The 19,006-nt window shown below is 39.3% G+C and overlaps 1 protein-coding gene across 5 annotated transcripts in view; it reads left to right on the forward strand.

The window, feature by feature from the left end:
• The window catches only part of Lin28b (lin-28 homolog B), a 118,501-nt gene that overhangs the window by 72,217 nt on the left and 27,278 nt on the right, over positions 1 to 19,006 (forward strand). For 3 of the 5 annotated variants that reach the window (XM_028861755.2, XM_028861756.2, XM_028861757.2), the window contains 2 exons: positions 22 to 206; positions 1,638 to 1,709. In XM_028861755.2, the coding sequence (XP_028717588.1) occupies positions 22 to 206; positions 1,638 to 1,709 (257 nt within the window). The remainder of the gene's footprint in view (positions 1 to 21; positions 207 to 1,637; positions 1,710 to 19,006) is intronic. The other 2 variants (XM_037200285.1, XM_037200286.1) reach the window with 1 other exon arrangement.

Below are 19,006 nucleotides of genomic sequence, written 5' to 3' on the forward strand. Positions count from 1 at the left end.
TCTTTCCCCTACTCTTTACAGAGCAAACTATTCATGGAAGGATTTAGAAGCTTAAAAGAAGGAGAGCCAGTGGAATTTACATTTAAAAAATCCCCCAAAGGCCTTGAGTCAATACGGGTAACAGGACCAGGTGGGAGCCCCTGCTTAGGAAGCGAAAGAAGACCCAAAGGGAAGGCCCTGCAGAAGAGAAAACCAAAAGGAGACAGGTAACTGTGCGGCTGACTTGTGAGTGTGTTGTATTTGGGAAATATTTGTAAAAGTTTCTTACCGTTTTGTTTATGGATTTTATGGAGTCTAGCCGAAAGAAAATGGCATCACTGTAGCTGAAGAGACCGGGTCAAGAGGACAGTCTTGTCCTGTAGTTTGGACTCTCTTCAGAGTGCTGAGGCCCAGTTAGCATGAAGTGTGGGATAGTGCTATGATTACCATTCCCCAGCCTGTTGGAAGACCAGAGGAGGAGCTCAGATTCTCTCAGAAGAAATGCCTCTCTCTGTGTACAGTTTTCTGATTCACCACATGCTTTTTCCAATGAGAGTATGCTTACTCCTTTGTCTGTTTTTAAAATGACAACTCACACTTTGAAAATTCAAACATTAAAAAACTGGGAAAGTCACTTGAAATCCCAAATGCAGGCAGAAGTCATAAACTATATACTGTTTTTTTTTTTTTGTTGTTGTTGTTGTTTTAAACCATCTCTTAGATGTCATTAATTAATAGCTACATACATTCTCACTATATGAATCTCCCAAAATTTACAAGCAATGCTGTTAGGGCTATTGAGTCTGTTTTCTGTGCTTTGAAATCAGCACCATTGTATCAATTCTTATGTGTACATTTTTGAAATATTGTCTGATTATATCCTTAGAATAAATATTTACTATTGAAAATCTGACCAAAGATTATGTTCTGAAAGTTTTTGGAACCTGGTTCTAAACTGCTGTCCAGAATAACTAGAGCAGAAAATACAACAAAAGTGAGATAGTTTTCTGAATATTATTTAGTCTTTTCTGATTACACAGCTACAGACCTCAGTGGGTTTTGTCTTTTGTAACATTTGACTGCAACAGTATGAACTTTGATTATAAAAGAAAAATGGAACATCATTAGAATGAGTTTAAAAAGCAACATAATCTCATAATCTAATTTACCTCTTTATGCCAGTTGGCTTTCTGTTGCTATGACAAAATACTCGAGAAAATTAACTTTAAAAAGGAGAAATTATTTTGCTCACTTCATGACTGTTGGAGAGGAGAGAGAGTTGGCAGAGGCCTCAAAGGTCCATCCTCAGTAATCTGTTTTTGCCAACTAAGACCCATCTTCTTAAGTCCAGGTTCCTGTTAAGCCATGAACCCATTGATGTCATTAAAGTGAACCACTTCCCAAAGGCCCTACTTCTGAACACCGCTGCCCAGGGGCCAAGCCTTTAGCATCAGCTCTTCAGAGCATTTAGATCTAATTTGTAACATTCCTTAAAGAACCTTCTGACAGCTGTTACTTTAGTTAATTTGAAGAAGCAAGGGTAGAAGCTGAGAAATCAATAAGGGATGCTTTTCCTGTGTACCAGAAAGAGATGGTGGTGGTGTGGATTGGGGTGGTAGACATAGAAGTGGTGAGCGAAATTCCTATATGTTTTGAAGGTGGAGACGACAGGATTTACTGATGGATCAGATGTGGACTGTGAGAGAAGAAGAGTCCAGGATGATTCCAAGGTTTGTTTGGCCTGGGCAACAAAAAAGATGGAGGGACCAGTTGCCAAGCTGTGAAAAATTGCAGAAGGAGCAACACATGGACAGCTTGGCTTGGGGCATGATGAATATGCAGGAGGGTTACGGATTAAGTGGAAAGGTACATGATACAAATTCTAGTAAGAGTTCAGCAGTACCAAGTGAAATAATATTTATACCCATAGTAGAAAGAGGAACGAGCCCAGGGTCATTCTAGCACTGAGAAGTAGGAGTGACAGAGAGTGGGAGGCCATCTAGAAGGGTTTTGACTGTTGAGAGATGCTGATGATAATGATCATGATGACCACAGAGACACCAGCTGCTTGGCAACACAGAAGTGATAGCTGGACATGACAAGAACAGCTCTGTAGACTGGTGGGAATGAAAGCTTGTGTGTCTTGTTCAGCAGAAAAGGACAGGAGAGGAAGCAGAAGCAGCAAATGCAGTATGGGGGCATTTTCTAAAGGTTACGAAATAACAGAATGGGTACGCATTGACGGGAGGTGGTTTAATAGAGAAGGAGGAGTCAGCCTGCAGGAGAGAGGAGGCCATGGCTGCAGTGATTGCTTAATAGAGAAGGAGGAGTCAGCCTGCAGGAGAGAGGAGGTCATGACTGCAGTGAAATTGAAAGCACAGCTCTGAGGTCTGACTATAATTGTGGGTGATTTACTCTTAGCCTACATGAAGATGGAGTTAGATGATGAACAGTATCTAAAAAATGATAGGGGCCTGTCAGACAGGTGTAGAAGCTGGCTAGGAGGTGTTGCTAGGATGGAAATTTAAGTACTGAAGTCAATAACAGCTATATAGATTATAAATCCTGGAGAGGAAACCAATGGCTCTGACATAGAAATAAATGACAATTTTTCAGTGTGATGAGAAGTGGATTACTTACAGTCTTAAGGCATCTCCCCCAACAAAATGCTTACTAATTACAAAAGTAAATACATAGAGAAGTCTGTCTCATAACATCTTGGTTGCATGGTCAAAGATAAAAATTATCAGTAATGGGAATACTTAAAGCCTATGGCATCCGATGACAGAATACTGCACAACATGACTGCCATGACAGCCTTGCTGAAAATGAATAACCTCAATCTAACTCTAACGGACTAGTACACAAATACAGACTACAATCTAGATTCACCCCAGTGTTCCAAAACTCACACCTCTCATTCTTCTAGTGCCATTGGGTGTAAAGGTAGACAGAAGAATGTGGTTAGATTGAAGTGTCAAAAGGCTTCTCGCAGGACCCCAAGCGTACAAGCAGTGCAAGCAGGAGGAAAGCACACGTAGAGATTTGCACTGGTGTGAGCCGCTTTTGAACCTAGAGTTTGCAAAACTGAAAATAGGGCTGGGGATATGGATTCATGGGGAAGCTCTTGCCTCGTTATGTGCAAGGCCTTGGTCTTAATGCTGGATGGTTAAAAAGTGACAGTAAGTAGTTGATTTGGTTTACTGAAGCTTGAAAAAGGCAGACTTCCAGTTAATTCTTTTTAAGAGAACAATTAACACTGGTACATTTCTGTATGTTTTGCTTGTTTGGAATATTGATTTTATTTTACTTATCAAACTGTCATAACAATTTATATTTTTATGCACAGTTCTGTGAATGCTCACACGCATGCATTGCTCCTCTCACCATTATGATTTACTCAGAACAGCGGGTTACACTTGACAAACAGCTGCTCACCGCCTTACACAGCTACCCGCTCCTGTCTGTATAACCTTGACGACCAGTAATGTGTGCTTTCATATTCTGACTGGTTTTGTTTTTGTGGGTGGCATATGAACAGATTTGTTTCATAACCTTTTGAAATTTTCTATTTTTCTTCCATCATCATGCTTTTGAAATTTATCTGCAATGTTGGATGTGTCAGTAGTTCATTCTTTTATATTGTTGGGTAATATTCCATTATTAGGCTATAACAGTGTCTATCTAATTCATCTGTTGAGGGATTTGGGTATTTTCCAGTTGTGGCAGTTATGAACAGAATCTACACAGACCAAGTGTGAGTTTGTATGCACGTCAGTCTGGGGTTTGGAGTTGAACGCCTGTAATGTACTGTGGCTGTGGTCCGTGCTCACCTTGGTTTTGGAGTGGAGCGGCTGTAATGTACTGTGGCTGTGGTCCATGCTCACCTTGGGTTTGCAGAGGAGTCACATTCTTCTGTAATTCTGTCAGCAGTGTGCACACCACCCGCTATGTGTGTTTGCCAGTAATTGATGTTTTCAACTGAACATAAGCTTAGCTACCCCGTATATGTGGTGGCTATGGTTGTAATTAGGGTGTATTGTTGTGGTTATGGCTGCTGATTGATCAAGGCATTTTGATGCTGCTGACTTTATCCTCTGGCAAACTGGTTGTCTTTGCCTTTTTAAAAAAAAAAAAACAAAAAACTGAGATGTTTATTTTCTTCTTGTTACTCTGAGAGCTTTTAATATACATTATAATACAGGACATTTGCCAGATAAACTTTTTCTAAATATTTTCTTTCATTCTATAGTCTGTTTTCCTCTCTTGTAGTGTAAAAGTTTTTTATTTTGATGAGGACAGTTTAACTAACCTTTGCTCAATGTCATGTTTAAGAATCCTTGCTGCCGGGTGGTGGTGGCGCACGCCTTTAATCCCAGCACTCAGAGGCAGAGCCAGGTGGATCTCTGTGAGTTTAAGGCCAGCCTGGTCTACAGGCACCAAAACTACATGGAGAAACCCTGTCTCAAAAAAAAAAAAAAAACAAAACAAAACAAAACAAAACAAAAAAACCTTTGCTTAAAAGGTGGACATGGTGGTCTCCCTCTCTAAAATCAGCACGTGGGAGGCAGACAAGTGATCTCTGAATTTGAGGCCAGTCTGGTCTACAGAGAAAGTTCCAGGACAGCCAGAGCGACATAGAAAAATCCTGTCTCAAAAAAACAAAATAAAAAAGAGAATTCTTATTATAGTTAGATGTTTTGCATTCACTTAATGATCCAATTAGAGTTAGCTTTGTATTTAGTTTAACATTTGGGTTGATTTGTTTTCATTTATGAATCATATGAACTGCTTAAATACTGTCTGTTGAAATGAAGAATGTTCATTCTGTATGGTTAAATCTTCCACATTAGAAAAGATTTCTTACAATTTCAGATGAAATAATTTTGTATTTAGTGTTTAGTTTGTTTTATGCTCATCTTCAGAAGAATAAGGAGACAAAACCCATTGTAGTTTTCCTCATTATAAAATGAAGGTGGCTAATGAAAAATTGGAGACTTTATGGTTTTTTTTCTTAAAGCCTAGTCTTGGTACCTTTCTCTAAAGAACACAGTTTACTATGAAAACAAGAAGTCAATTTTAACAGTTAAATTTGTAGTAGACTAATAAAATGATAATTTTGACTGCCATCATATTTACACGAATTAATATTATCAAATTACATTATGGAATTAACTTCCATTATGAAATTTTAGTTTATACTAAATGTAGTATATTTACATTTATGTCTGGAATGATTAACCAGACTTGCAGTGAGACTAATGGTCTAGAAATCTTTGTGCAGATGAAATGACTTGATGCTAAATAATTAGTAAATGAAATACGTGTAACTTTTCAGAACATTTGTAGTGAATTCACATACAGGAGATGGATCTGTGGGTATACTATCTGCTGGTTTAGGACTTCTCTGTTCCCAGTTTCTCTTTTTCCTCTGTAGCTCTGTTTCCACCCAGTGGAGTGACTGTTGTCTTTGTCCTCCTTAACCTCCCATCTCCTGACCCACCGCACACTGGATGATAATGGAAGCCTTTTCTAACAGCCGTGCCTTGAATTCATAAAAAATAATTTAGATTTTTAAAAGCAACTAAGAGAATATTCCAGTGCTTCCAATTATTTTGGTGCAATTTTTAATTTTTTAATCCATATCAGCATATTAGTACTTTTTTTCATCTTCTATATAACTTAAAGTAGTATTTTGTTTCTAAAGAATATTAATTGCAAAGGTTTTTTTTTTTTTTTAAATGGAAATTCAGGGAATTCCTTTATTTTGTACAATTAAATGGTTTTTATTTACACTGATTCTGAGTTTGGCATTCCTGGTAGTCCAGTATTAAAATGACACATTGTGATATGCTGTCTTTATGGTCAAAAAAGACCAGGGTGAGTATAAATAGAATCTAATTATATGGTATCTGGTTTAAACTCAACTCAGAGTTTGACACACACACACAAACACAAACACAGGACCCTGGTTTTTACATGAGATGTATGATAGTTAATTTTTACAAAACTGTAATTTTGTGGGCTCAAATTATTTTAAATTTGTAAGAAAGTTTTAGAAGAGATTCAGGATTAAAAAATTTGGCAGACATTGCTTAATGAAGAGTTGTATGTTTTATTTATCCCATGGAAAATATTTGCATCATGCCCTTGTTCACCCTTAGAACAGGAGAGCTACAAATTGGGTACTGGTAGGTCTTCCCTTACCCCGGAAATCTGGTGGTGTGTTTTTTGAAATCTTAATAGCATTCCTGAAAATAATAAGGCATGCTTAGACTTTGTTGTTTTACTTTAAGAAGTCCGTAAGTGGTATTATTTTCAGGTTTACTATATCTCAGAACTTATTTCCAAAAGAAAATTAAAATGCTATTTAGGTGCCAGAGGTATTTGAAAAGATGTAAATCGACAAATTCCAATAAATAACTGTTTCACCCTGATACTTGTGTGATTAGATTTAGGAATTTGCTGTTTAGTAGGTTCCTATTGTGGCAGAGAAATCTTTCAGGCATGAATTGATAGGCCAGAGCCTTTGAGGTCTGTCTGTCCTGACCTGTGACCCCTATTCTTACAAGATCAACATCTGAGGGCAGGAGATTAAGGCAGTTTAAAGATTGGAATGGTAAATGGAATGGAAAAATTAGCCAGCACATTTTGGGCGCAGAGCATCAAAGTCATCACACAACTTGCTTATTTTAAACCTGGCTTAGGGCTGTAACAAGCTCACTTTACCATGTCTGTTGGATTCAGAAAAAACGTTTAACTTTAGGGTACTGTTATATCATTAATACATTTTAATTGTATGATATAGATTACATTCATATAGCTTAACCCAAAATATCAAGAAATGCAAAATAATTTGTCTCAGTGTCATTACATTTTAATCTGTGAACCAGTTTGGATACTTATTTATTTTGGAAAAACATTTCCTAATATTTACAATGAAATACTTATTAATAATGTTGAATAAAATGCAAATGCTTCTATTGTCTCATAATTTGAAGTGACCAAAATATAGCACTAGGTACACATTGTTGAATTGCAAGAAAAGTAGAATTCTTAAAAGGTGAAGATAGAAAACAGAAGAAAAGCATTGACCAGTGGACACAGTTGAGTCTTTCCTTCGGCTTTGTCTTTTCGAGACTTCGCTGGTTAAAGTTGTACATCCCGCTTCTTAAAGCAGTCTTTCCTAAGCTTTCTAGTTACATGCTTTTCATGCAGAAATTCCAGAATTTAGACGAGCAGGCATGCCCTTCCCGGTCGGCCCTTCGTTGGAAGTGCCGCACAGCACTCACTCCGCTGCGCACTGTGCCCTGGTCAGTTTGCAGCCTTACTTTCGAACAACTGTGAGGACTACAGCTCTCCGGAGAACTGACTGTTGCGTCTAAGTTTTTGTTAATTTATGTAGGTAGCACCTAAGGAAGTTAGTGAAACCAACAGTTTACCCAAGCCCCTCCCTCCCTCCTTCCCCCCCTCCCCGGTTTTTAAAAATTCTGCCCCTCCCCCATTTTCCGTATTATAGACCTAATTTTGGGGTGGTTTTCCTAGTCCTTTCTTCTTGTGATTATTTGGCCAGAGGTCTTTTAATGAGGCAATTATAGTTGTTTCCTCCATTCACATTATCTTAGCAGATGCCTTCCCTGCTGTGACCTGTGCTCAGACCAAGCAGACAATGTGGCATTCTCATCACCCGCTGCCAGACACTGGGTGGGACTGGGCTTCCTCATGGTGTTGCGTGGGTCTCCCCAGATGCCTAACACGAATGGTTGGATGCCAAGTGGCAAGTAAACGAATTTTAGGTTCATTTTCTGATCATTGTTTATTTGAAGTGTCATAAATACATGTCTCTTAAGGGAAAAAATTGGAAGCAACTCTGATTGCAAGTATAATATGGACTGCATGATTTCAGGGTAAAGTTCTAGTGAGAGATGGAAATTTTAAACTGTGAGATCCTTGAAAAAAAGGAAATCTAGTTAGCCTCTAATATTAATTATGTACTTTTTACCACTTGGATGATAACCTACTCCCACCGGGCCAGCCTTACATGTTTTTAAAATTGCATTATGACATTGTTTAAATGTTTTAAATTTAATTATAAATTCTTATGTACCCTATTTCATCATTGTGTTCAGTTTGTTCCTGTGAGGACAGAATATAAAGTATGGCCAAGTTTAATATTAATTAACAAAGTTTCCATATTTATGCTCTTAAGTCCCTCCACTGAAATAGTAGTCTTATATTTTAACTTCTAGAAACACAAGGGAATAGCTAAAGCTCCATTAATGAGAGACAAAGCTAGTTCTCTCCTCATGAAACTGAAGTCCTCTCAAAGATTCTCCCTCATTTATACTAGAACTTAACATTTTCACTTTAAATAGATTAAGAACATGAACTACTCTCAAAGAAAATGTTATTTTTGTTGCTATAATAAGATAATTTTAAATTAATAACATATAACACAAAACATAAAATATCTTCATATACTTCTCCGAAATAGTAATTAGATAAAACAGACTGCCCTTTTGTAAAATCAGATTTATGATTAGTAAATTTCCACATAATTCCTTTTTTTAGAAAAATGCATTTTTACATGTCAGACTTTTTAAATTATTGGTACTTTGAGGGCTAGGCAGAAAGCCTAGTCAGTAGAGCCCTCGTCCTGTAAACCTGAGGACTTGAGTTTGATTCCCAGAAACAACCTACAGAATTATGTGTGGCTGTGCGCTCAAAATTCCAGAGAGTTACAGACAGCAAAGAAATCCCTAGGACTCACTAGCCAGCTGGTGGCCTGGCCTCCTTGGGGAGTCCCAGACTAGTGAGAGACGCCTGAAGACACGGGAGGGGCTGCAGAGTTGAGGCCATGCAAGCCTCGTGCTCGAGTGTGATCTGGGACTTCAGTAAAAGCCAGATGTGTGGCCTGTAATCCCCGCACCTGGGAGACAGGAGAATAGCGGAGCTGGTCGTCCTGGAGTACAGAGTGTGGCAGCAGAAGCAGGAGAGACCCTGACTCAACAGGATACCAGGTGAAAACCAGCTCTGCAAGTTGTCTCTGGGGCATTACCATGGCTCCGTGAGTAACGGTACTTACGGACAGATCTGACAGCCTGAGTTTGAGTCCCAGAACCACGTGGTAGAAGGAGAAAACCTAATCCCGCAAAGTTGTCCTCTGACCTCCACACATGTGCTGTAGCACACATGTACCTGCACACATGCATACCTGCACATACAGAAAACATGCTTATCTGATGGCCTCAACACACATTCCTGTCTTTCCACACTTGCACATGAATACAGATGCATGTGTAAACTGTTGATGCAGTTCATGTGAGCAAAGAACAAATGTTAAATCTGAAGAGAAATCCAAGAGAGAAAAAAATGTTCTTTTGATCATCTTAAGTCTCAAAAAAGTCAAGGAAGAGTTGAAGAATATTCATTTTGAAGTACTTTGTTAAGTCTTCACTGGTTGTTACTTTAAACTGGTAAGGGGAAAATCAGACATCTCCCTTGCTTTTAAGAACAAAAGACCCTCATTAGGATATAGAAAAATGCTTAGAATTGAGGGCTGTGGAGAAGGCTCAGTGGGTAGGGTTGGATCTGTAGAACCCACATGATACTTGCACAGTAGAGCTCCAATACCCCTAGAGTGAGACAGAGAGGTGAGGACTTGAGAATCCTCAGGAGCCCGTAGGGTAGCTAGCCTGGGCACTACCATTTTAAGCAAGGTGGAAGGCAGGGGCTGACAAGAGAGGTTGTCCTCTGTGGCACATGTACACACACACATACACACAGCTCAGGATCTCTAAAAATGAGAAAAAAGTCTTTGTATAAGTTCTCTAAAAATGTAGTCATTGCAACATTTGTAACCTGCTTTCTCTCCTTCACAACTGGAAATCCGCAGAAATTGAAGTCTGTTTTCTGAGAATATTTTACTGAGGAAAGTTGAATTAGATAGCCATATTTATGAAAGATTGTTCCATTATGAATTTAACACACAAATTGAACTAAGAACATCTTAATACAAGGAATTTAAGGGTATATTCCATATCCCAAGAACTTACTATTAGAATTCTTACTTTCTTTAAAATAAAAATGTTCATTCAGGGTCCTGGGGCATAGCTCAGGGGTCAATAAATGTGTAGCAGGTGAGAGGTCCTGGATTCAGTTAGTAGCCCTAGGAAAATGGTCCACTTTGCAATTGGAATTCAAACTGTACCTAAAAAAGTGCATCTGATAGAACTGAAGGGCTTTATGAAGAAAGTGATGAAGGCACATTAGACATGGCAGCAGACCTTGTGCACGAACACCAAGATTTGTTGTTTTCCACCTCTTCCCTGTGAGACGGTGCTGTGGGGTTAGTTTTCTGTTGGCTGTCTACTGCTGGGCATGCAGACTACTCTAAGAGTGGTTTGTTCCCTCAGTGAGACTCCCATGTAGAAAGCTAAATTCTCATTGGCAAGTGGTTATCATTTGGATCTAGCTCCTGAGTCCTGGTGACATGTGTTCCCTTCTCCTTTCAGCTTTAGGACCTCCTGTGGTGCAACCCACACAGGCCCTCTGCATGGCCTCAGTGTCAGAGTTCATGAGCTAAAGCTCATGCTTAATCATGTTGGTTTCGAGGACCTTGTTTTCCTAGTGTCCTCGTCTCCTCTGACCCTTACGTTCTTTCCGCTTCCTCTTCTGCTGTTCCCTAAGCCCGAGGGGAAGGATGCGATGGTAACATCCCCTTTAGTTTTGAGTGTTCCACAGTCTCACTCTCTGCCTTGTCTTATTATGTTATGTCAGGGCTTTTAAAACATTTTATAACATTATTTTGTTATATAAATATATTTTATAAAAACATAATAGAAATAAAATTAAAATATAAATGTAAATTTTTTTTCTCTTTTTGTACCTTACAGGTCCTTTGCATATATATTGCAGTTTCCAGTTTTGTGTTTTTATGGAATTCTGAGCATGCGAATTGAGTTCATCTCTGTATTTGTAGTGCTTTTTCTTGGGCTCTTTTCTTTCTGTTTGTTTGTTCTGTCCTGTTATGATGTGTTAGTTTTTATTTTTTATTCTATTCTATTTTATTATTTTTTAAAAAATGAACAAATAATTTTTTTGGGACTTGGGATTAAATTGAACACCAAAATATGGCCCATGGTGAATAATGACTTCACCCCTGAACTATGTTTCTTGCCCAAGACTCATTTTTTAATTTTTCTCTTCTTTCTTTGTTCTCTCTCTCTTTCTCCTGTGTGTGTGTGTGTGTGTGTGTGTGTGTGTGCGCGCGCGCGCGCGCGCGCGCACTGGGAATTGAATCTTGGTAAGCATTTTACCCCTGAGTGGTATTCTTAAAACCCAATATTTTAAAGATGCTAATTTCCCAATAATTATAAATTCAATGTAATTCTGCTCAGTTTTCTGTTCAAAATTTCAAAATTCTAATAAGATAAATTAAGTATGTACGTGTTATTACTTGTTGCCTAGCCAAAAGGCAAACAAAACACTGAGACAGTGTGTATGTACAAGGTGGTGTTTCTTCTTGGAGACGATGTGAAGTGCTAGACAGACTCAGTCTTCTGGGAGCCAAAAAGAGAAGTACTTCCAACTAGTGAGGGAAGCTGACGATGGTCCCTAGAAAAGATCCTGCAAACCACTGCCTCTGGTTGTCACCTCTGGGGGTGGTTGATAAGGACTTGCACAGGTCTCTGTTGGCTAACAGATCTAATAGTTGGGAGACCGTCTGTGCACAGAATACCAGAGAAAGAGAGAAAACAGCTGGAACCTACTAAATGTATCAGTCTGTTTCCACACCTGACCATGTGATTCCTCTAAGAGTAACAGCATCTGCAATTTCCTTTTTAAATCTTTCATAAGTTTTCTCTTGGCTTTAATCTGGAACCCTCCATAAGAGAGAAATATAGGTGCTAATAACCTTAATGAAACTGATACACAGTTCAGCAGTACTAATATGAATATTGCTAGAAGATAAGGGGAAGTGAAGAATATCTGACATGCTGAGGAAGTATGGTTTATGGAGCAACAGCAGCATTCAGAATCTTAGAAATGCCCACTCTCCTGTGAGAGCTGTTGGTGCAGCACTTGGGAAGCTGAACTGTGAATTTGAGGCCAGTCTCCAAAACCTGGTGAAACCTTTGTCTCAGAAAAAGAAGGGGAGTACTGTAGAGGAAGCTCCATGGTTAAGAGTGCATTTCTTTTCCAGAGGACTTAACTCACCTCTAGGTTATATGATGCTTCTGACCTCTTCAGGCACTTGTACTCTTGCGCGCGCACACACACACACTCACATTCACAGGGAAGAGGGGGAAGGAGAGAGAGAGAATGAATAAAATCTTTTAAGAGAAAAGGGGAAATGAACAGCCCCAGGCTTCCTCAGCCTTACCCTGGGACCTTGGTGTTTCCCAGCAAATTCTCCATATAACTTTGAGAGACTGACATTGGACCCCTTGATTTAAGAATGCAGGATGAAGCTTTTGAGTCAAATAATTACTGATTCCAGGAATGAAAGTGGTCTCAGGCACATGGGCATGTGAGTGTTCAATCACAGCATCAAGAGGGATATAATTCCCAGCAGTTCTCACAGAAGCCCAGGATTGATTTTTATTGATCTAGACTACAGTTTCCTGCTCTGGTTTGTTAAATGTGAGTGGCTTGTCCTCCCTATGCTGGAGAGTCTCAGTAGCCCCATGCAGACCCTAAGCATCAAAAACATAGTAGACATGGTTCTCAAAAGACAGAATTGATTGGGAGTAGGTTTTTATCACACATGTAAACAGCCTTCTCAAAGAACCCAGCCCACACGTTATCACCAGTTGGGAGACACCCAGGGGTTTGTCAGCACACCACTTCCGTCATTCCACATTCTTCATCCTGTTGTCTGTTCAGCGCGCTCACTTCACTGCCTTTAGAAATTGCCTTACGGTGTTTGTGTCTGTGGTCCTTTCTTTCTCTATGCCAATGGAAACCATATTTTCTAAAAACACACAGCATTCTCCCTCTGATTACCTTGTTCTGTGGATTATTGGTTTTTCACTGTGTCCTTTCTATTTAAAAAGATTGTATTATTTTCTAGTCTGTGTGTGTGAATAGGCATCTGTACCAGGGCATGTATATGGAGACCAGAGAACAACTTGCAGGAGTCAGTTCTCTCTCTAATAAGTGTGTTCAGGGAATTGAACTCAGGCTGTCAGGCTGGGCAGTCTGTCCTTCCTGCTGAGCCACTTCACTAGCCTGTTTTTCCATTGTTAGTAGGAACACAGAGTTGGCTTTCGGCTCTCCTGGGACGGTATTTGGAACTTGGAGCTGTATTTGGAAGATGTGTTCTCTGCAATTGTGAGGTCACTGTGAGGAAACTATAACCTGCTTAGGGAGATCTTCAGGACAGAGGAGCAAAGGGTGCCAGCCTCTCTGCACACTGCCCCTGTTCTTTGGAAGAGCAAGTACAGTCTGCATGGAGATGCATGGATTTTTGTTTTGTTTTCTCAGATTTTACTTTGATGTGTGTGAGTTTGTGTGTGTGTGTGTGTGTGTGTGTGTGAGTTTGTGTGTGTGTGTGTGTGTGTGTCTGTCTCTGTCTGTGTGTGTCCATGTCTGTGTGTCTGTGTGTGTATTATGAGCCAGGTAGTGCAATTTATTATAATGCAGTTTGAGTAAAAGATGGTGTTGCTGGAGGGCTTCTCTCCAGGTTCCCCAAGCCCCGCAGTCCCACAATCCACTTATAAAATAATCACTCAGACGCTTATATCACTTATAAACTGTATGGCCGTGGCAGGCTTCTTGCTAACTGTTCTTTTATCTTAAATTAACCCATTTTTATAAATCTATAGCTTGCCACGTGGCTGGTGGCTTACCGGCGTCTCTACATGCTCTTCTCCTGGCGGTGGCTGCAGTCTCTCCCCTCCTTCTTCCTGTTTCCCCAGTTCTCCTCTCTCTTTGTCCCGCCTATACTTCCTGCCTGGTCACTGGCCATCAGTGTTTTATTTATATAGAGTGATATCCACAGCACTTCCCCTTTCTTCTTTTTTTAAAAAGGAAGGTTTTAACTTTAACATGGTAAAATTACATATAACAAAACAATTACCGAGCAAGAATTATAGTTACAATATTAAAGAAGATGTCCTATCTATCTTATATTTGTGAGTTTAAGGTTTTATATCTAACTTATCTTTTATCATAACTGAGGAAATTACGACTATCTAGTCTTCAACCACATCAAAGACCTGAGAAGGAACATAATGGTACCTGAGAAATGGTAGATGGATGCAAGCAACTTTCGGGAATCTTGCAAAAGTAGACCAAGACAGCTGGCAGCCTGGACAGTCACCTAATGTTTTTCAGCATTGTTGGTGCATTCAAATTGGCTACAGGCCTAGAGTATCTGACAGACCATTTTTAGAAGCAGGAATTTTAAGAGACCATCTTACCCTGTCTTGGCAGAGTACAGTGGTCGCTTTTCTTGTGTCCCGCTTGTCCAGAAAGGACAGCATTGCATTTGTACTGTCAGCCATCAAGGCAAGGGCAGTTCTTTGCCCAGTAGGCCATTTTGTGCCAAAAAGACAAACTTCCAAATGGAAATGTCTTAGAAGCCCAACATTCTCTCGGGATCAAATTGGTGCAGCCAGGAGCAATTGTGTCTCACGTCAACAGAATTCTAAGTTATTTAAATGCCATATTCTCCAGGTCTATGAAGTGTTTGAAGATTACCTATCTATCTGAAATATATCTATGTATACCTAGAAGACTTAACTAACATGGCTACAGATATGATTATCATAGATGACTAATTATTAATCTATTTTTTAATTATCCATTACAATTTTAAATGAGTTATATAAACACAACACCTCAAACAAGAATAGAAATATATACATATATAGAGTATAACAAAATTAACTTCAAGTTTGTATCAATGAACCAAAATTTATACCAATGTAAAACATTTTAAACATAAACTAAAATCTATACCAATGTAAAACATTTTAAACAAGTTATTCTTTAAAAGTAGGTTCATTAATCTACCCTTTTATCTTATCATCTCCATATCCTCCTATATATCATATCCGCTTTTCTTTCTTAGAAAGAGATCACATTTATAATCAACCTGTTTTAAATAAAAATATTGGTTTTTCTCTGTCCCACACCAGAGGGCTCTTCTGATTTGGGACACAAGAATCCCTTAACCATTTTTTTTTTTTTTAAAGCAATATGTCTGGGTTTAGAGGGTGAGTGAGCCAATTCCACCTCTAAAGCCAGCTTGGTATATTTGGGAATTTGGGCGTAGCATCTCTTACTACTTCCTGCTGGAGGGGGGCGCTGTATCTTATGGGGACGCAAAGAAAATTTTAGACCTATGGGGTAGTCCGTGAGGCTGTATTGTGTGAACCAGTTGCCTTGAAACCGATCTGGATGTTGGATCATCTGGGCCATGGTGTCATCGGAGTCCTTTCAGGGGTCTTTGCTGGTGAAACCTGATGTATCTTAATCTGGAACAAGTCCACAGCCTCTGGCTTTCTGTGGAAACAAAAGCAGAACCTCTTTTCCAAAGTAACATATCCTTATATCCAAATTTTGAAGTCAAGGTACCTTTAAAATATACATTTTGGCATAACTCAACAGCTTTTGTAATCAAATGTTTTTCTTTAGTTATGAATATCAAAGAGAACATAATCCAGATTCTCTGTGTGGTAGCCATCTTTATGTGGCTTATGTTTTATATTACCTTGAGCCTTGAGCCTATTGCTTTAAACTGTACCATTGTAAGCCTGAAACGGCGCTGTGGCTGCTGGCTCCGCCCACTTCAGCTTCCCAACATGGCAGTGGTACGTTTTCTGCCAGCTCTGGGAGTCATCAAGTCTCAGAAATAGTGGGTCTAAGCTTTTATCAAAGCAGCGTGTAGCCCAGAAACCTCTTTTTTTTTTTTTTTTTTTTTTTTTAAATACTAGTAAAGACTAAATCTACCACAGAGCTTAATTTGCCGTTGGCAGATGCCTCATTTCCGCCATACTGTCGGTCAAACACACCCGCCAGGAACCCGCCAGTGTCCAAACTTGCGTTTTGCCGCATCTAGCTGCCCGTATGAGACAAGAAGCAGGAACCTGGTTTTGGCTCTGTTTAGAATTGGTTATTAAATATTCTCAGGTTTAAGGTGGAAACTCGAGCCGTTGGGCGCCATTTGTTGCTGGAGGGCTTCTCTCCAGGTTCCCCAAGCCCCGCAGTCCCACAATCCACTTATAAAATAATCACTCAGACGCTTATATCACTTATAAACTGTATGGCCGTGGCAGGCTTCTTGCTAACTGTTCTTTTATCTTAAATTAACCCATTTTTATAAATCTATAGCTTGCCACGTGGCTGGTGGCTTACCAGCGTCTCTACATGCTCTTCTCCTGGCGGTGGCTGCAGTGTCTCCCTTCCTTCTTCCTGTTTCCCCAATTCTCCTCTCTCTTTGTCCCGCCTATACTTCCTGCCTGGTCACTGGCCATCAGTGTTTATTTATATAGAGTGATATCCACAGTAAGATGGTGCAACCTACTGAGATTTGGGTGGAAGTGGTCAGGGTTGTAGAATCATAAGGACTCTTTAGTTAAAGAGTATGAAGTCCAGAGGCATAAGGGATGTTACAGATGTCAAATCTGCATTTGACTGAGCTTTTCTGAAGTTCAAGGTAAAGGAAAGGGCTGGAGATAGAAATTTGGGAACCATCAAGTTCTTGTTATTATACTGTATATAAAATGGACTTATTGACTTAAATTTTATTTTTTCTCATATATTGGAATAGACTATTTGGTTCCTTCCCTCTCTTTCAATTTGTTTATCCAAAGATATCTTTATTACTATAGAAATAATATAAGAATATTTCATAAAAGTTGAAAATAACACATTTTTAAAAAGAAAAAATCCTGGTCTCAGCATAGTCCTTGTTTTACAATAGGAATTTGTTTTTCCCACAGTTGTGGACATTGGTTGAGTCTTCTGATGTGGATCCATGACTTGCTTCCCACTGCTTTGTTCATATTCTCTCATGCTTTTCTCTGAACACATACAACCTTAGTGTTCTTCCTCTTCTCTAAGAACCTATTGTATCAGACATATGTGTTAAGTGGCCTCTCTACAAATAAGTCACACCAGGATTGGGACTCAGCATATGAACCTGGTCTGAGAAGCAAAAATTGATGATTACTTCTTGTGTTTTTCTTTTCAGGGTTTTTTTTTTTTTTAATGTCTTTATGTTTTATGTGTCTCATTTAAACAACTTACAGCTGCATCTTATATTTTAAAAATTTTTTAAATTCTCATTTAAAAATTTTATATACTATTTTTTAATATTCTTTTCCTTCCTCCAACTACTTCCAGATCCTCACCACCTCCTTACCCATTCAACTTCATGTTCTTCCATTCTCTCAACAAAAGAGATAGAGACAGAGACAGAGAGAGATAAACAGGGAAAACAACAGCAAAATACTCTGAAATGAAAATAGAAGTTGACAGTCTAAAATAAAGAAAATCATTAAGCCAAAACAAGTAGCATACACACAACAAAACAAACCATGGAGTTCATTTGGTGTTGGCCAACTAACTACTCTTGGGCCTGGGACTGCCCTAGGGTGTGGTTCGTGACACTTGATTGGAAACAACTGAATCTCCCTTTCCCAGCAGGTACCTATTGCAACGAGCTTCTGGGGTGGGAAATTGTGTCTACTTCTTCTCAGTGCTGGGATTTTGTCTGATTTGAACGTGTGCACGTCTTGTGTGTACCGTCATGGTCCCTAGGTTCATATGTGTATCAGTCCTGTTGTGTCTGGAAGACACTGCCTCTTTGAAGTCATCCACGACCTCTAGGTCTTACAATCTTTACTCCTCTTCTTCTGTACAGTTCCCTGAACCTTGTGGGGAGGGGTTTCATAATGACATCCTATTTAGGGCTGAGTGTTCCAGAGTCTTTCTCTGCATATTGTCTAGTTGTAGATCTCTCTGTTAATCACCATCTACTGCTAGAAGGAGCTTCTCTGTTGAGTGTTGAGTAATGCGCTGTTCTATGGGCATGGCAATATATCATTGGGGTGATTTTTTTTTGTTGTGTTTCTTTAGCAGAGTAGCATTTGGTTTCCCCTAGATTCATGACTTATTGAGTCTCAGGTTCCTGGCCACCCAAGCAGTGTCAGGCATGGGTTCCGTCTCATGGAGTGGGCTGTAAATCCAATCTGAGAGTTGGTTCCTCTCACAACCTTGTGCCACAGCTGCACCAGTGTTACCTCTGTAGATAAAAGTGTGTGTAGCTGGGCTGGTGTTGACCTCTCTCCCCCTTAGCCATTCCTCAGCAGTGTCTATTTAAATAAAATTATTGTATTATGCCTTGCTAGTGGGGATTATACTGCACCATATTGTTCTTATTTACAAAAATTATTTTGTTTGCATTAAAAAAAACTAAAAAATAAAAAGAAATATAAAATGGAACAACACCCTGCATCCAGTCAGAAAACCATGGATTAAAGCAGGATACCATGAACACTGGTCAGTAGGAATATAGACTGGCTGGTGTTATCACCAGCTTGACTTCTCTGTGTTCAGTGAGATGTGTAGGTGGTGTCCTCAGCAACAGGCCTTACCATCAGTTTCTAGAGAGCAACCAGTAGCTTTGACAATAGCCTGGATTTTGGGGGGATTTTCAAGGGGCCCCTTCAGCCAACAGCTCAGTTAGATGTATGCCATTCCTGGCACTGGGGTTTCATTGGGTACCGATAGATGTCTAGTTTTGGCTTTACCTCACCTGTTACTTAGTGATATAGATTTCTTTGACATACATATTTTAAGAAGCTTCTACTGTAGTAGGCTTTTTTTTTCTTTTTTAATGTCTGTTGAGACTTGCTCTATGTCCTAACACATAGTCAATCTTGGAGAATGTTCAATGGGCTGCCAAGAAGGAATTATGTTCTTTAGTGTTTGGGTGGAATGTTCTGTAGATGTCTGTTAGTTCTGTTTGATTTATGACATTATTTAGCTCCAGCATTTCTCTGTTTGGTTTTTG

Source organism: Peromyscus leucopus, chromosome 8a (genome assembly GCF_004664715.2).
Source record: "Peromyscus leucopus breed LL Stock chromosome 8a, UCI_PerLeu_2.1, whole genome shotgun sequence".
NCBI lineage: Eukaryota > Metazoa > Chordata > Mammalia > Rodentia > Cricetidae > Peromyscus > Peromyscus leucopus.